Source organism: Vidua macroura, chromosome 8, assembly GCF_024509145.1.
Source record: "Vidua macroura isolate BioBank_ID:100142 chromosome 8, ASM2450914v1, whole genome shotgun sequence".
Taxonomy (NCBI): domain Eukaryota; kingdom Metazoa; phylum Chordata; class Aves; order Passeriformes; family Viduidae; genus Vidua; species Vidua macroura.
This window is the reverse complement of record NC_071578.1, coordinates 30,780,037-30,799,102: the sequence shown is the minus strand read 5'-3', so window position 1 is coordinate 30,799,102 and position 19,066 is coordinate 30,780,037. Positions and strand designations below refer to the sequence as shown.

At 45.2% G+C, this 19,066-nt stretch overlaps 1 protein-coding gene across 16 annotated transcripts in view; it reads left to right on the top strand.

Moving 5' to 3' along the window:
• Positions 1–19,066, top strand: part of PCDH15 (protocadherin related 15) — a 331,935-nt gene that overhangs the window by 113,228 nt on the left and 199,641 nt on the right. For 15 of the 16 annotated variants that reach the window (XM_053984471.1, XM_053984472.1, XM_053984474.1 and 12 more), the window contains one exon: positions 17,635–17,795. In XM_053984471.1, coding sequence (XP_053840446.1) covers positions 17,635–17,795 — 161 coding nt within the window. Of the gene's footprint in view, positions 1–13,058; positions 13,166–17,634; positions 17,796–19,066 lie in introns of all 16 variants that reach the window. The other variant, XM_053984463.1, reaches the window with a different exon arrangement.

The window sequence follows — 19,066 nt, the reverse complement described above, 5'->3', positions numbered from 1 at the left end:
GGGCTTGTGAATGCTTGAGCTGAAACTCATTTTTTATTTGCACTTCCCACCATTCAGTTGTTCCCTTGTGCCCTGAGCTGGAATTGCTGTCGTTAAGGCTTCATTAAAGGCTCGAAGCTGAATTGTTTGGGGGTGTGCAAAGATCAGTTTGACTGCTGCGGTTCACTTCCATTAAATCAGACTTCAGGAGGAAAAATGCCGAGGTCAGAAGGAAAGTGTGGGTTGGGATGCTGTAAGAACAGCAGTGATGGGAGAGGATGAGGTTGGAAAGCAGCAGAGCATCAGGAGTTGGCACCAAGAGGTCCAGGGTTGATGGCCACAGTGGGAGCCCACAAAGAGGCCAGGAGCAGTCAGGGACACCCTGAGAAGCCCATGCAGGGACCTCAGTGGTGTTTCCATTGCAGACTCGCTCCTGATGGCCGCTCCCTCAAATTGAGCTGTGTTTAATGTCCCAAATCCCACAGATTCAACCATCCAGGAATGGAAAAGATGAAAGCTTCAAGTTAGGTAAGAGAGATCCATAATGTCTGTGGAAGGGAATGGAAAGAAGCAAGGTTTATATGCTGGCACAGGGGGAGCCGCAGCAAGACCAGGAATGACACAACCAAATTGTATTTGTACCCTCAGTATGGAGACAGAAGGTGCAAAGTCTTAAGCCTAAGAAAGTTTTTTGTTCCTAAATCCTTTTGCTAATTATGTGTATAGAGAGGAAATTATTTCCACAGCCAGGTCCCAGCATAGCCCAGCCTCGGTGGATTGTGTGGGAAATAGCCTGGAGAAAAGGAGGAAGCTGGGAATTAGTCTGGAGAAAAGGAGGCTCAGGGGGGACCTTGTGGCTCTGCACAACTCCTGACAGGAGGGGACAGCCAGGGGGGGTCGGGCTCTGCTGCCAGGGAACAGGGACAGGCCAAGGGGAAACGGCCTCAAGCTGTGCCAGGGGAGGCTCAGCTTGGACAGCAGCAGGAATTTCTGCATGCAAAGGGTGCTCAGGCCTTGGCAGGGGCTGCCCAGGGAGCTTTGGAGTGCCCATCCCTGGAGGTGTCCAAGGAAGGGCTGGAGGTGGCACTCAGTGCTCTGGGCTGGGGACGAGGTGGGCACTGGGCACAGCTGGGACTCAGTGATCTTGGAGGGTTTTTCCAGCCTCAGGGGTTCTGGGATTTTGTGTAAACAACCCCTTCCTCTCTCTGTCCGTGCAGACCATCCCTGCAGTGCCTGGAGCAGACGCTGAAATGGAACAGGATCAAACCAGATTTTAATGTATAATTTGTCTCACAAGCTAAACAAGAGGGATGGAACAAAGTTAACACTCAGTATTGACTGTGGCTCATGTCTGGTCCCTGAGGTTAGCTCTTAATTTCCAGTAATGGAGTGGGTTTTTCCACAGTCAGATGCATCTCAACAAATCACCAGTTAGTTTTTCAGCCTTCCTATTTTATTGCAAGAATGTACTGGAAATGACAGGACTCTTTATAACGGAAAGATAAAATGAAAAGTGAAAGGGTTTGAATGTCCAAGAGGAATTGCTTCCAACGTTGTTTATTGGCCTGTGTAATGGGCTGCTATTGTGCCTCTCAAATGACACCAGATTTCCCTTGGGATGCTCTGACCCCTTCAAGGAGAGTCTTATGCAAACTGAGAAAAAAATCAAACACTGTGTTTGGCAGCAACCTGTCAAAATGGAAACCAGCTCTGAATGTTCAGCTGTGACTGCTAGGGGTCGGCAAAGTCATTTAGATGATGTGGCAGTGATGCTGCAGGAAAGAAAAACTGGGGAGCAGGGCAGCTTTGGGGCTGCCTCAGAAGATTAAAGTTTTTGCCTGAGTAATTTTCTCTTTTCAGAATCCTGGAATGGTTTGGGTTAGAAGGGACCTTAAAGCCCATCCAGTGCCACCCCTGCCATGGGCAGGGACACCTTCCACTGTTCCAGGCTGCTCCAAGCCCCGAAGTCCAACCTGGCCTTGGGCTCTGCCAGGGATCCAGGGGCAGCCCCAGCTGCTCTGGGCACCCTGTGCCAGGGCCTGCCCACCCTCCCAGGGAACAATTCCTTCCCAGTATCCCATCCCTTCCTGCCCTCTGGCACTGGGAAGCCATTCCCTCTTGTCCTGGCACTCCAGATCCTTCTAAACAGTCTCTCTCCTTGTTTCTTGTAGTCACTTCAGGTTCTGGAAGGTCACAATCAGGTCATCCTCAGCTTGATGCCACCTGCAACCCTCCTGAGGGTGCCCTCCATCTCTTTGTCTGTGTCATTAATGAAGATATTAATCAACACCTGTCCCCCAAAGGACACCACTGTCACCCTGAGCCACAGGCCACTATTTTCCTCTCAGAAAAAGAATAGACTTCATTTTCTAAATTAGTTCCTGTTCTTGGTGATTTTTTTATGTGCTTAGGAGGCAAGCAAGAGGGAAGGAGTGCAGTTTATTAAGAGCCAGTTTAATACACTGTACACCAGTGGAGTTTATGGAGAGAAACATATAGATTTATGATACTGTTCCTGCAGTAAAGCCATCACAGAGGTGCTCCATCAGTGCATCTTTCTTAGCAGAGAAACTGCTCTGGCTTGGTGCCAGCTCCTTCCCAGGGCTTCCTTTAGATTCCTCAGCTTTCCTGCATTTCACAGGGTTGGTTTTGGGAACTGTCAGTACCCCCACCCACCCCGCCCCCCCCCAAAAAAAAACAAAAAAAAACCAAAAAACAAAAAAAAAAAAAAAAAAAACCATAAAGAAGAAGGTGAATTTATCAGGCTACTTAGAAATTTAAGGTCTTCTTTTGACACTGTAACAACATTTAAAAATAAAATTATTAATAGAATTTTACAAGGCGAACAAACAGTTTCTGTGATATTAAATCTTACAAGAAAATATTTCCTATGTAAAGTTATACCTCTGCTCATCTTCAAATATAAAACATCTGATTTTATTCCAACTCCAGCCTATTAAAACCCATACATTCCAATAACACATTTTTGGTGCTTCCTCACCATGGGATGGAGAACTGGTAATATATTAGATTAGAGAGGTGTTTTTAAACAGTAATTTCTCTGAGCAGCTCCAAACTCATGTCTGGAAGAATCCAAATATTAAGCTTGCAAATTTTTCACAGGAAGCAGCCCCAGAGGACTCAAAGGCTTCTTGATACAAGTGGAAATTATCTCAAAGAATGGGAGATGGAGGCTGAAGTTATAAAAGGAGAAGTTCTTTGGAGTATGTCACTTCTGAAATATATTCACAAATCACTGTGGACAATCTCCTCTGCCTGTCCTCTCCAACAGTAAATCAAACTCCCTATCCTTAGGTACTTTGCCAGGAGAAAAGACAGGAGGAACAGAGATGTCACACCCATGTGGCACTGCTCCACCTCAGAGTGCAAAATGGAGGGTGGTTCTCACCGCTGCGTGCTGAAAAACTGGGAAATGATCCAGTGAAGGAAAAAGGAAATGTCAGTGTAAAACTAACACTACGCAGGATTGGGGTGAGTGATCTGAATTGGGCTGAATATGGAAAAGCCCAGCAGGAACTCACCTGATCCCTCTAGCTGAGCACTTCCAGCAGGGCTGAGTAAGGGATGTGAAAGGCAGAGTTAGAATCATAAGGTATGAATGGAATCATAGGATCATAGAATGGTTGGGTTTGAAGGGACCTTAAAACCATCCAGTGCCACCTCTGCCATGGGCAGGGACACCTTCCACTGTCCCAGGCTGCTCCAAGCCCTGTCCAGCCTGGCCTTGGGCACTTCCAGGGATCCAGGGGCAGCCAGAGCTGCTCTGGGCACCCTGTGCCAGGGCCCCACCATCCTCACAGGGAAGAATACAATCCAGCCTACACTTCATTTAAAAACTTAAACCATCCTGGTCCCATGGAGAAAACGGGGAAGATTCCAGCAGGTGGTTCCAGGTCCTGACCTCAGCCCCCAGTGACTGATTGATGAGACCTGGAAGCAATTTGGCTGCTGAAGCCAAAGGTTTAATTGTAGAATCCCAGGAATGTTTGGGCTGGAGGCGATCCAGATCATCTCATTTCAACCCATATACCATAGGCAGGAAATTCCTGGTTTCCACTGGATTGTTGTTAGCTCTGAGCCCCCACGGACAGATCTGTACTGGTGAATTAAGCGGCACCAGGGTCTTTGCTGTGCCTCTGAAGCCAACTGGCGTGGGCTGAGAATGTCTGTTCAATTAACACCCTTGGCCTCTATTAAGATCTGATTAGTGAGAGATGCCTCTACCTGAATTAAGGTGCAAACGAGTCCATGTGCTGAAGTCAACAATATGGAATTCATGTAGCAGTGAAAGTGAGGTGGAAAAATAGGAAGGAATAGGCAAGAGAGGAGAGAGACAGATCCAGTAGAAGATTGTCACCACCCCTGCATCCAGTGGTGTCCTGCTGGTGTTTTTTCATCCTCATTCTTCATTTCTCAGTGGTGGGGGGGTCCCAAAGTCCTCTGGAATTTTTCCCTATTTATACACTTTAGCCATCAAGGAATTAATGCTCATGGGCATCACAGGTCTGTTACACTATTGTTTCTTACACCTTGTTTCTAATGCTAATTAGTGCCAGCTCAGTTTCCTTTCTTTTGAGTTGGTGATTTCTAGGATCACGGTTTGTCCCTGCCAGAATTCCCTTTGTCCCAGTTGGAGCTGCTGCATTGGCTTTCCTTATGTCTCATAAATTCTGCCTTTTTTGTGTTCATCAGCAATCCCTTCTCCCCAGCTTTGTTAACCTCTCCCTAAGCCTGAGGTAGCACCCAGACAATTGTTTCACCTTGATCTTACCTCAAGTTTCTGCTGTGGGGGCTCTCTGCAGTTCAGGTTCCAGGCATTATCCACAGAGGAATATTCTGAGGGGCTTTGGTGGTTGCTGGTGGTGGCAGATGCCATCTGTCCCTAACCTGGGGTGAGCTTTGGGTGGGATGTGTATGGCCATTGCTTCTCTACACACTTTGCCACAGTGGAATTTTTCTGGGGATGGATTTCCCAGGATGTGCTGGCTGAATCTCGCCTTCACCTGGCCTGGAGTTAACTCCATCCTGTTGCTCTCTTCTGTCCTTCTCTCATGGATTTAACAGTGCTTGAGACAGGCAACTGTTCTCTTTAATCCTCTAAAACCAGTACTGGCACCCAAATCTGGGTGGTGGTGCCAGCTGGTGTTCCCAGCTGTCATTTGGGCAAGAACCAATTTGCCAGGACCAGAAGTGTCCTAAGCCTGGAAAGCAGGGCAGGTCTTCCTGCCTTTCCTCCCTTTTGCTACTGTCAGAGTAATTTGCCTTCCAGTAATTTGCTTGGCAAATAAATACAATGCTTCATTAGCATTTGAGATACTTATTTTCATCCTTATTAGATACCAGACACTTACAAAGCAACTTGACATGTATTTTAGTTTTTTCTATGCAAATAGGGAACTTGTACAACAAAATAAAGGAGATGCAAATGATCTGTTGCTAAACTTGACAGGGTTTTCCATTTAATATCGTTAGGCTCCATGTTCCTATTTACAATTAGCTCTGAAATCTGCTTACACACTCTTCTGTTTACTGTTCCTGCAGAAAGCAAGGGAGTACAGGATGTGTTCAGGAAAGACACAGCCTGGGAAGTACTGAGAGAAAGAATCAACAGCACAAATAATCTGCTGTTTACAGTGTCTTGATGGAATTGCTCAGTGTAAAGACAAAGGCCTTGGGCTTGAGAGAGCACCTGAAAACTCCATTCAGTTCCTGACATTCCTTTGGTCTTCTATTGGAAGGTCTTGTTTTGAATGGTGGTATGTTTTTGTAGGATATTTGTCCAAAAAAGTAGATGCTTTCGATTTTATGGTTCAGAAGGAAGTGATCCTGGCCCTGTGGGCAGCCCTGGAGGCACCTCTGGAGTGCTGTGTCCAGCTCTGGAGCCTCAGCAGAGCAGGGCCAGGAGCTGCTGGAGCTGAGCAAGGGCCTGGAGCATCTGGGTGCCCAGGAAAGGCTGAGGGAGCTGGGGCTGCTCAGCCTGGAGAGGAGCCCCAGCTGAGAGGGGCCCTCAGGCCTGGCTGTCCCTGTGTGCAGGGAGGGGCAGAGCAGGGCCCAGGCTCTGCTCCGGGCCCAGCAATGGCACCAGAGCCACGGGCAGGGCCTGAGCCCAGCAATTCCCCCTGCACAGGAGGCACAACTTCTTCCCTGGGCAGTGTCCAGCCCTGAGCACATTGTGCACAGAGCCTAGGGGGTGTCCTCGTGAAAGTTTATAACTCAACTGAATGCAGAACAAAACATGTAGGAGACATAATAGTTACCAGTTAGTCCCAGTTTTCTGTGTCACTCTCAGGTTGATTCTACTTTAAAGAATTGTTATTTCACTTTTTCTTGTCTCTTCTTTTGTAGGTTTTTTTGAAGAGTCATATTAAATGTACTTCCCTCTCCAAGAGAGCTGGAGAGGTACTTCGGACAAGGGATAGAGGGACAGAACACAGGGAATGGCTTCCACTGGTAGAGGGCAGGGATGGATGGGATACTGGGAAGGAATTGTTCCCTGGGAGGGTGGGCAGGCCCTGGCGCAGGGTGCCCAGAGCAGCTGTTTTTTTAAGTCATTAAGACATCGGCCCAGCACCACCACGTTCACCACTAACTCAAGGTCCTCACATTTTTTGAATGCTTCCAGGGATGGGGAATTCACCACTTCCCTGGGCAGCCCATTGCAGTGCTTGAGAACCCTTTCTGTGTAGGAATTTTCCCTTATATCCAATCTAAAGCTCCCCTGGTGCAACCTGAGGCTATATCCTTTCACCCTGCCCTTTGTTACCTGGGAAAACAGACTGCCACTCACTTCCATGTCCATTTTCATTTCCACAGGGCAATAGAACAGCACAAATTTAGTTAATCACATCTAATATTCTTTCTAATTCAGATTTTAGTTTTTAGAAGAGCTTTCAGATCACAGGTGTAGGGAGACACTGTCAGTTCTTAGCAACCTCCTCCAAATGTTTGGTTTTTCTGGCTTTTTTGTTTTTTCTTCTTAGCTTTTTCTTTATGCTGAGAGGTGTTCAAAAAGCTTTTGGTGAGGGTGATTCCCCTGTGGAAAAGGAGCAGGTCTGGCTGAAGGGAAAAATAAAATCAATCACAGTTTGCAAGTCAGGTGATGAAAAGTTTAAAAGCCTGATCCTCAGGTAACACTTTGAAGCTGGTTATGTCCTTCCTGCCTCCTTCACAGCCAGGTCAGAGAAGGGTGAAATAATTGACTGGCTCTGGGGAACAGTGTGACTTTTACAGGTTTGCTTTTTCCCCTGATAACTGCAAAACTGCTGCTTAAAATTGTTTTTTGATGATAGCACTTTAGTGGCATTAGGGACTTGGGATTTGAGTTAGGAGGAATCACATAATCATGGAGTGGTTTGGGTTGCAAGGGACCTTAAAGCTGATCCTTGTTCCACCCCCTGACATGGGCAGGGACACCTTCCACTGGACCAGGCTGTACCAACCTGTTATTGAACACTTCCAGAGACAGGAAAGTGTGGAGAAGAAGTCAGTGCTTGAGGCAACAAAACTGCTTAGGAAAAGCTTTTCTTAATGGAAAATAAAATCCCTCCAGGCAGGATGTAGTGCCAAATATTCCTAGTTTTCCTGTGTCTCTGTTGGGATGTCTGCAAACACAACCAGAAGCTGCACTATTGACAATAAATCTGCCCCACCTTGTGGAATGGGGGAAAAATTGGAATGAAGGATGTCAGACTGGTGTTTGTACCAGTTCTGGCCACTGTTACCCATCCCTCTGTTTGCTCCCAAAATCTCCTAATCTGGGATTCTGCTCCTAAACCTGGTATGATCCTCACTCAGCCACTCTCTTGTCAGTTGTTTCGAATTCTGACTCCTTGGCAGCAGTGTGATCAGAGGCTGGTGCACAGTTGTAGGTTACAAAGGGTGCTGTAGAATTCATGGATAACAAAGGCCTTTTTTTACGCTTTTTAGTTGTGTGATAAAGCAATTTTCAGGAAAAGAAAGGACTTGCTCTCTCCTGTGAATGAGGATGCTTCCCTGTTCTCGTAGAAGGCGAAAGAGATAAGAAATTGTGCATGTTCTTCAATCTGTTATAAAATCCAGCGCGCTCTTCCTCTGTAGTGCTCCACTCCTCACTTCAAGGATTCCTTTGACCTTCTGGGCAAAAACAGGAGGAATCTCACAGCAGGAATATTGTACGGTTAAATTGTTGAATTATTGCTTAACAAGACTTGTATCCAAATTTAGTTGAAGATGGAAATTTTGGTCTCTGATAATTTTTTCTGTTTGATGAATCCAGGGTGGCACCAGGATGAGCAGAGGGGTGGAGCAGCTCTGCTGGGAGGAAAGGCTGGGAGAGCTGGGATTGTTCACCTGGAGATGAAAAGCTTTGGGGTGACCAAACTGTGGCCTTCCAGAGCCTGAAGAAACCAACAGACAACATGGAGAGAGACAATTTCCAAGAGCCTGGAGTGCCAGGACAAGGGGGAATGGGTTCCCAGTGCCAGAGGGCAGGGATGGATGGGATATTGGGAAGGAATTGTTCCCTGGGAGGGTGGGCAGGGCCTGGCACAGGGTGACCAGAGCAGCTGTGGCTGCCCCTGGATCTCTGGCAGTGCCCAAGGCCATGCTGGACAGGGCTTGGAGCAGCCTGGATAGTGGAAGGTGTCCCTGCCCATGGCAGGAGTAAAAGAAGATGAACTTTAAAGATGTTCCCTTCAAGCCCAGACCCTTTTGTGATTCCAGGATTCTATGATCACTGGGGATCCATCCCTACATTTCCCCCACACTCCCCTTTTCATTCCCTTTTTCAGAGGCTCGGGTCACAGTGTGTGCACCTTTCCAACAGCTGGAAACAACTGGGAGACTGGAGCCAACCTCAGACTAAACACATTGGGGCACACGTTTGGAAAATAAGTTTGAATGGCTCTGCCTCTGGGGTGCACCAAGAAAATGCAGATCTGCTGGCAATGCTAATTTTTTTTTTTTTTTCCCAGGGATGCTTTCCTGCAGGAAAACCGGGGTGAACAGATAAAGAGGATGGAAAAGCATCAGTAAATTGTCCTTCTTTTGCCTCCTTTATAAGGAGAAAACAGCTGCATGTGGTGCACAGAAGTTGTCAAGGAAATATTAAGAAAAATTATGCACACCCATGAGCAATGTTTAGACAGGCACTGATAATTTTAATAATTCAGGGTTAGAGCAGAGCAGTGCAGGCTCCTGCTGCTCCTCTCCAAATGGTTTACAAACAGACCCCAGGATGGCTCCAAATTAAGGTGAAAACAGTCAAGTCATTTAATTCACACCTTCAGCAGCCACTGCTGATCACGGTGCTCCCGAAAAACTGCTCGAACTGATTCATTATTTAGGAGTCCTTGTGTGTTTGAAGTGTAAATGAGGCTTTTCTAAACAGAGAGCAAATAAACTTCATTGTTGATTGGCTTGAGAAGTGGCTCAAGGAGTTGGAAAGCAAACAGGATTTACAAAACCAGTTTTACATATTTATTTGAGACCTGACACAGCCCCAGAACTGTGCCCAGGACCTCCAAAAGGGATTCCCTGGATATGTGGGGTGTGAGGGAAATGTGATGGATCTTCATCTCTGTGGGTTTTCTGCAGAAACATTCATTTGAATGAAAGTTTCCATCAGAATTTCCTTGGCCAAGGAAATAGTGAGTGGCCTTACTCACAATTCCTGCTTCGTCATTATCAATGTTGTATTGAGACAAGTCCCCCCTCCATTCCTCAATCCCAGAGATGGATTTAGGGTTAATGCTGAAGTTGCATTCCTATTTTTGAGACGCAAACCCAGCAAAGCTTGGCATCTCCTCAGTGGCATAAAACTGTATTTCCAATGTCATATTCCTAGAATCAGAATGAAAATTAGATATTTCTCCATATTCTGTTGAATGAGAATGGAAGTGTGGCACCCTCAGGAAAATGTGAATGAAACAGAACAACCAGGGGCTCAGGTTCAAGGGGATTTTGTGCGTAAAGGACCATCAAGGAAGAGGCACCAAAGGCCCTTTGTCTCACACACATCTTCCAAAATCCCAGCTTATGTGTAGGAAAAGAGCCAAGAAAGCCTCATTGCTCCAACTTTCTCTTCCTTCCTACACCAAGTTCTGGGGATTTTCAGGTTCTCCCATTTGGCAGGAGGACCCTATAAGCCTGCAGCCCTTCCCTGGTCACCTTGTTGCAGAACTCAGCAGACATGGACTCACCTTGGGGGATTTTTGTGTCACATTTGGCATTTGAGGTGGTTGGAGGTGACACCAACACTGGTGTCAGCTCAGGCTGCTCCCTGGTTTTGGGGTGTGTATGTACTCAGAGCCTGGCCTTGTCTTCCCAACAACAACTAACACACCAAAGGAGGCAGATCTCTGATGAAAACCAGTTTGTGCTGCTACACATTTGTCAGACCTGACAGGGAATATTCCCAGGGACTTAAAACCAGCCTTACTGGAAAGTTATCCATCAGGGATTTCGGGAAGGAATGGAAGGACTGCAAACACCAGTGATATCACACACGGTCTGCAGTTGCCTCCAAAATAAATTACTGCAGTGGGCACTGAGTTCATTCCAGTTTTCAGAAGCAGTATTTTTGGGAGCTCTGTTTTTTGACCTCTTGGTGTGAATTTCTGTCCCATTTAAGGACTGGTTGTTGTACATTTTGCAGGTTGCAGTTTCTGGTTTCAATCTGCCCCATTTGGATTCAGTAGGACAGGTTGGAGCAATGGTTTCAGTGCATTCAACCTATGAATTTGAGGAAAAGTTTAAGAAAAGAAATCCCAAAGTTAGCAAATATGAACATACATTTAAAGGAAAGTGCTTGGGCTTTTGAGTTGAGTAGATCTGAGTTAAGTGAACAAAAATAAACTGCATAAAATTTGGTTTGCTTTGGCTTGGGACCTATTGAGCAGACAAAGAATAAATGCAACATTTATTAACATAGTCTCAATAAAATAAACCAGGTCTGAAATAGAACTAAGATTGGGTTTGTGATAATATATTCAAATGGGAAGACTTGGATATCCCTGGGAGTGTGGCTCCTTTTAAGTGCAAATCATTCTGGTTGCAAGTACCAAACTCCATAATCAATGTGTATAATCAGAGGATTTGTGTTCCCAGGAGCTCAGCCCTGCCTGGGAATGTGCACAAACTTCATTAATATACATATTTTTTCCCCAAAGTAGCAAAATAAACTCTGGAGTTTGCATCAGGGGAAGGTGTAAGGAGCATATTCTCAGGAGTAGGAAAGCTCTCAGGGTGAAAAGTGGTTGCAGAACTGAGTGCTGTGGCAAGAATCATCCCTTGCTTTGGGAATGTCATCCCATAAGGTGGAATTGTGTAAAGTTTCATGATCCCAAGCTCCTTTGTGCTTCAAGGTTTCCCTGTACTGGTTCTCCCTCATCTCTGTGTGCTTCCTTCCCCAGTGTTCCATAATATATTGGCTGATGGTTGGACTTGATGATCTCAGTGGACTTTTCCAATCTTAATTATTCCATGCGGACAGAAGTGAAACTTGCTGAGGTTTCTGCTCTGTCTCAAAATATCAGGACCATAGAACAAAGACCCATCTGTCCATTCAGCTGGATCCAAGAAGAAGATTTTTTCCTCACGAGGTTTTGTCTGGTGTCAGAAGACACCTGTGCTGAAGGTCCCCTCTTTACAGTCTCATGGTTTTTCCTGGATTTTCATGAGGAGCTGGATGTTTGGCTCTTATCCCAGTGCTTAGATCCAGTGCTGCCAGCTCTGAGCCCTTTCCACTCTTTGACCAGTTTGTGTGTTCATTTGCATTGCTTTGAGGTGAGGACACAAAGCTGGGTTTGCTCCTGGTTTCACTTCACAGCAGCATTTTTCTTCTTCACTTGGACTTGAGTCATTGTGAAAGCATTTTCCCTCATTGTCTGACCTTGATGGAATGCAGGGATGGCTCCTGGGATCATTCCCTAGGATCATTTAGGAATGATGCTGGTTTTTTATTTCCCACAAAGGAGTTTGTCTATGTACAGGAAACATTCACAGGATGCTTCCTGGTGCTAATGTGCTTATAGACTCATGGAATCCCCTGATTTGGAAGATTCCCTACAAGGATCATCCAGTCTCACACTAGGCCCTGCCCAGGACACCCCAACAATCCCACCCTGAGTGTTGTCCAAACACTCCTGGAGCTCTGGCAGCCTTGGTGCCATGCCCATTCCCTGGGCACCTTGTTCAGTGCCCCATCACCCTCTGGGTGGTCAAGCTCCTTTGACCAAAGACTGTGGTACTGGAGGAACTTTCCATAATTTCCCGAAACTCCCTCACTGGAAAGCCTGACTCAGAGTTGTTGTGTTGAGCCTGTTTATTCAGAATCTTTCTGTTGTTGTTGAGTCCTAAAAATTCTAAATCACCTTCAAAGTTGCCAAAGTCTTCTGGGAAGGGAGGCAAGAAAGGAAAGGGAACGGCTGGAATAGCCTGGAGAGGTTTTAGCTCACCACTGACTGTGGCATGTGCATTTTTATTACTTCTCTGCTCTCTGGTACAAAGAGGAATATTTTATTCTTCAACTGCTCCCAGAAATTTTAGCCTGTGTATTTTTTTTTTTTCAATTGAGAGCCTTTTCATTGTATATGGGGTGCTTTATAAAGTACCAGTATTGTTCATGGCCATTTTTTGTGTCTGGTATGAGAGCACCAACCTGGGAATGTTTTTTTTATCAAGAACCAGCAGGTTTTGTGTAGGAAGTGGACTATCTTATGTCAACCTTATCAATCTGTTTCTGTTCCCATTGGCTAAACTACAAGCCAAAAGAGAAACCCTTTTTCAGAATTTTATTTCAGGGTATATTTTACCCTTGTGGGATTTCCAGGAACTCGACCAATCGATACCAATATTGAGCATCTTCCAACTGATCGATTTTTATCCATTTAGTTTTTGTCATCTGTTGCACCTTGTTGTACCAAGAGGTCTGTAAGGCTTTATCACCAGCCTCCTGGGCAGATGAGCAGGGTTAATGTTGCTGCCTTCTCAGTGTGTGAGCTTTTAAAACCTCTTAAAGAAGAGCCCATGTGGTTTGCAAATACTTCAAACATCTTTTTTTTTTTCACCTGCAAAGCCAGTAAGAGCATGGACAAGGTTATTCTGGAGCCAAGGAGCTTGTGGAAGAGGGAGCTGGAATTCCATTTCAGATCTGGATCTGTCCTGAGCACCCAGGACACCAGGCTAGGTGGGTCTTTGGGCTGATCTTAGACAAGTATTTGCATATGCAATAGATGCTTTTTATTTCAGTTATGATGCAGGATGCAAATTTTTTCATCATAAAAGCAATCCTTTGTAATTTACTTTTACGGAGCTTGGATTTTGAGTAGCAGTTGAGTGTAAACAGGTTTTGGAGAGAGGAGTTGCATTTACCTTTTGTGTCATTCAGAGTTAGAACCCGTTCAAAAGAGTTTGGAAGTGTTAAGGAAAATAGAAAATATTCCCAGAAGGAGATGTTTTTGAAGACTGAAATGTAGAAAATGATGCCCTGGAGGGGGAACCTCAGTTCTCCCATCTCCTGCAGATTCATTTTGCATTTCCACTTGGAATGCAGAGTATTGCTGGACATTTAAAGACATTGCAGGCCACAGCCCAATACCATAAGTACATTCCTGTTGCAAAAATAGATCTGAATGCAGAGAAAAGCCTTTCTTGATGTACAGAGACTTTTCAACGACATTGGTGCCTTCCAGCCCAAACCACTTCATGATTCAATAAGGTTTATTCCCAGACCAGTGATAATTCCCTCACACTTAAAAAAGGGGCCTGCCAAAACATTCAACTAAAATAATCCCAGGATGTGTCAAAATCATTCAGGAAGTGACTCCTCACTGAGCACTGCCAGGCTCCTGTCTTTAGCAGAGCATAATCAGATCCCACATTTCACGGCTTTTTACACCTGAGTCTGATGCCCTTTCCACAGAATGTTCACCTGAGATTGGGCTGTAAAATCAAAACCTTCCCTTTTATTTCAGCCTAATGAAGATTTTCAGCTCCTGGATTCCTCTCAGGGAAATAGTCTGGTGTAAAACAATTGTTGAAATACTTACAGCACTTGTTAGTTTTTCATTTTGTTGTCCTGTTTTGCAGCCAGTTTTGAATAATTGCAACAAGCTCAGAAAAATGATGTCCCTCTGGCAATAAAACATCTTTCCTCTCTTGTCCAGCCTGTTGGGTTCTGGCTGGTTTGTTGCTTTTTTAGCAAACAGCAAACAGCAAACAGCAAACAGCTTCCTTGACTTTGATTTCTTGGAGCTTATCCTGTACTAATCCCTTGGAAATCTGTATGGTCATTCCACAAGGTGCCTCAATCATCAATCAGGGAAAAGCAGCCAGATTTTGTGGTCTCCATGGAAGATGGAAAGCTGTTCTTAAAATCTGCTTGTGGTGTTGTGGTGATGGGCAATCAAAATTTCCCATCAGTATATATATATATATATATATATATATATATATTTCTGAATTAGCCAGGAAAAATATCCCTGATGATAGTTCTGGGTATCCTTTCCAGTGGCTTGTGCACAAAGGACAGAAGGGCAGACCCAGAGCAGGAGCTGTCCCCTGAGCTGGCCCTGCTGAGGGACCCCAAGGACTGTGTCCAGTTCTGTGTCCCCAATCCAGAAAGGACGTGGCTGGAGCGTGGCCAGGGAAGGGAACGGAGCTCGGGAAGGGGCTGGAGCCCCAGGAGCGGCTGAGGGAGCTGGAAAGGGGCTCAGCCTGGAGAAAAGGAGGCTCAGGGGGGACCTTGTGGCTCTGCACAACTCCTGACAGGAGGGGACAGCCGGGGGGGGTCGGGCTCTGCTGCCAGGGAACAGGGACAGGCCAAGGGGAAACGGCCTCAAGCTGTGCCAGGGGAGGCTCAGCTTGGACAGCAGCAGGAATTTCTGCATGCAAAGGGTGCTCAGGCCTTGGCAGGGGCTGCCCAGGGAGCTTTGGAGTGCCCATCCCTGGAGGTGTCCAAGGAAGGGCTGGAGGTGGCACTCAGTGCTCTGGGCTGGGGACAAGGTGGGCATCAGGCACAGCTGGGACTCGGTGATCCTGGAGGGATTTTCCAGCCTCAGTGACCCTGGGATTCTGTGATTGTTTGAGTTTTTCTTGTGCAGAAAATTTCAAGGCAGATTTTCTATAAACTCATGGTATCAGTGAGTTACAAATACCATTGGACTGGTTTGCTTTAGTGTTGGCATTTATGGAAAAACTGATGATGCAGACAAATCAGATTTATCATTGGGAAGTTCCCTCCCTGGAATTTTAGGCGGGGTGTAAGGAAAACCTTAGAGATATCTAAAGGGGAAAGGGAAAGGCCTCTGAAATATCAGAGACTTCATAAACTAGAAAAATAAAACTTTAAGGATGGCTATTAAAAGGCTGATTTGCAAACTGCTGTCTCTCAGAGAGAGATTACACGTGCTTCATGAATATCTGAGGAAAATCCAATCCATTTTTAAGAAGAAAAGAGTCTCTGCATCAAACCAAAGTAAACAAAAGTGGTTTGTGAAACCAAGCAGAGAGTGAAGCAGAGCAGAGTCCAACGAGATGCAGAATCAAGGCAGTGAGTTCAGTGAAATTATGGTGGTTGATTACAGACTATGAAATTCATCATTAGAGATTTTAAGTTGCTTAGATATTTTTGTAAGTGAATTTGGATTACCAACCCTTCTTTGCATCATCATTGAGGCACACTAATGAGGGCAGTGCACAAACTGGTGGATTTTACAGATTTGACAGGACTTGTTGAGTAGACATCAACACTTGCCAGTGTCACAGGGTTGGAAATGAGCTGGGTTTTCCTGGTGACAACCTCTTTATGTTAAAAACCAGTGCTTGTCTCCCAAAATGTGCCAGGCCAAGCTCCTGGAGCATAGTAGAACAGTACAGATGTTATTGAACTGGAAATTGTGCCAAGAGCCATAAAACACCTGGGTAAAAACAATGTTTCTCATGTGGCTAAAAAGCTGCTGGTCCTTGAACTTGAAACCAGTCTTTGGTGCAAAGTGTGGCAGTTTTATTCCCAAATATTTGGCAATTTTCTTCCTGTCATCTCTATTGTGTCAGAAAAAAAGTAGTTTCAAAATAAATGATTGAAAAGACCTTACTGTGGTGTTTTCCCCCACAAGACAGCAAACCAGTTTGCCAGGGTTAAGATCAGTGATTATTTTACTGGATCAATATTTTTACACAGAGTTGCTGCTGTAAAGTGAAGGTATAAAGAAACTTCATGCTACACTTTGGAATAAATTGTTTGGGCCTTTAATAACAGGAGGTTATATGGTAAATATTTTAACCTAATTTAAATGTTCTGCAGCTACTGACATTCACAGATTTTCTTCATAACTGCTGGTGAACTTCCACAAAGATAATTCCTTTTAATGTTTTGGTGTGAAGCAAACTGGGGAGTGTTAATATTGCAGAGAAATGACATTTCAGAGGAGTGGTTATAAATGCTGCATGTGCAAAACCCAGGCACCGGACGGCAAAGCTCAGGGTGGTTTGTAATGCTTGACGTTTGGGAAGTGAGCTGGGAGTGGGGGCAGTGAGCTGACAGCTGAAAGGGAGCCTTAACTGGCGGGATAGGATAGGGCAGTCTCTTGTGAGACCCCACCTGGAATTCCATGCACTGTTCTGTAGAAGAGGGACATGGAACTGCTGGAGCAGGTCCAGAGGAGGCCATGGAGTTGCTGAGGGGTCTGGAGCACCTTCCCTGTGGAGCCAGGCTGGGAGAGCTGGCAATGCTCAGCCTGGAGAAGGGAAGGGTGTGTTCCAGGACCTGACGGGACACAGGGAAGCTGAAGAGGGACCCTCAACAGGAACTGGAGTGACAGGACACAGGGAATGGGTTCAGTCTGACAGAAGGAAAATTTAGGTTACATTTAAGGAATTCTTTGCTGTGGGGGTGGTCACGCCCTGTCACAGGGTGTCCAGAGCAGCTGTGGCTGCCCCTGGATCCCTGGAAGTGCCCAAGGCCAGGTTAAATGGGGCTTGGAGCAGCCTGGGACAGTGGAAGGTGTCCCTGCCCATGGCAGGGTTGGAATTTTGGATCTTTAGGATCCCTCCCAACCCAAACCATTCTGAGATCCTGTGATTCCATGAAAAGACCCATGTTGAGACCTGGCTGCTCCTCTCAGTACCACCTTTGTCTTGTGGCTGTAGCCTTCACATCCTTGTGCTGCAATTCAGTTTCTGCTGCAGAGCAACTCCAGGTACAAACCCTCTTTTTTCCTGGAGAGCTTTATGTAACTGTGCTTTTTTCTCCCCATCATCACCTTGATGTGTCGCTCTCGCTGCAGAAAATTTATTCCGAGTTTGGTTGTTATTTCCGTGCTTTCATTTGTTTGAGGTGAGATCGGGAGATGATTGCTCAATGAAGAAAAAGCTCATCTTGTTAAGTAGATAGCTGGATGTGACAGGTCTCATTGTCAATTTAAATCATTGTGCATTGCAAGTGCTTCTTCTAGCATTGTCTGATACAGCTGCAGTGTCAGAGGCAGTTTTTTATTACAAATAATAAGGTTCAGACTCTTTAAACATCACTCAAAACATAAAACACCACAAAGCTGAGGAAGAAAACAGCTTTTTCAGTGTCGCAGTGCTTGCAGAAATATGTAAGAATGTGGATTCCCTATAAATTCCTCCCTGGGCTGTTCAATGTCGTTGCAGGCACTATCCTGGTTGACAACATGCTGATCAAAGGGACAGCAGGAGGGCCTGACCCCACCATCGAGCTCTCTCTGAAGGACAACGTGGATTACTGGGTGATCCTGGACCCCATCAAGCAGACCTTGTACCTGAATAGCACCGGCCGGGTGCTGGACAGAGATGTAAGTTTGGAGTTGGTTTTCTCCTCCACAAAGACATTCATCTCTAATTAACCACACACACAAGTCCTGCTAGAATATAATTCCTGCATCTGTCTTGTACCCAGATGGATGTGAACAGAGTTAATCTGATCCTTTTTTTAGGATTTATTGGGAGCACACAGGAACTTGACCTTACATGCAAATGTTATTGTGGACAAACACAACAACAAAGACCAAAAACATCAGACTGTTAGAGCTTTATATCTGACCAAACTTGACTCGCTTGTTGAATTAAATTTTTATTCTGGTTTGCTGACTAGAAGAAGTGCTGCTCATCCTGTGCCCTGTGGCATTTATTAGCAGCCTGCTTTCCCTGTGTACACTGAATTATGAGCTGTGAGAAGTGACAAGTCATGGCTGCCACAATTCACTCACAAAGCTTGACATGTTCCATTGAGAATGTGCTGGTTCAGATTCTTTTTTTAAGGCAGCCTAAAACATATTTGCTGTGCTCGTTCCTGTTGGTGTTAAGGAAATATTGTCAGGGTAAATTTGATTTTTATAAAAAGAAAGATGAAAAGCACAAAATAAATAGGAGTGTTCTCATCTAGGCTAATTTCATTGAGGAGAAAGCACTCTAAAAATAGAGACATTTCCTCACAGTGTTGCAGCCTTGCGACAGAACCTGAAAGTAAAATTGACTTGCAAGTGCTTTAATCAATATGCTGTAAAACTCAGGAGTTCTCCTTGGAGTGCAGGGAAGTTTGTTTTGTATTAACTTGATTGATTAATTTGTCTTCTCCATGTGTTTTGAGATAAATTCATAAGTACCAAAAACAACATGCAAATTTCTTCTCATTTCCATTTGCTGGTGAAAGGCACTAATTGAATTCAGCTGTTCTTAATTTTGTTTTAATTCACAGTTTTCCTATGCAAAGCACAAAGTGTGGCAGAGTGGTCATGGTGGCAGAAGACTTTCTGGGAAAGAGTTGGCACTTCTTCAAGAGCCAAACAGCAGCTGCTGGAGCAGCCTTGGCCTCTCAAGTTTAATTTTAAGCCAGAGCAAAAAATGAGAGCCTGGAATGGAAGGCAAGGCTGGAGGACCACTCTAGGAAATGTGTGGTCTATTCTTACCATCCCATGCCCATCCATAGGGAGTTAGGAACCAAAATCCCTGTTGGATCAGTGCTAATTCTTCTTTCCAAGGCCATTTATTGACACTTTTTTGTCACTTTGATGTGACTCAAAGTCAATGCTTAATGCAAAGAACCTCATCAGATTATTTGAATTTC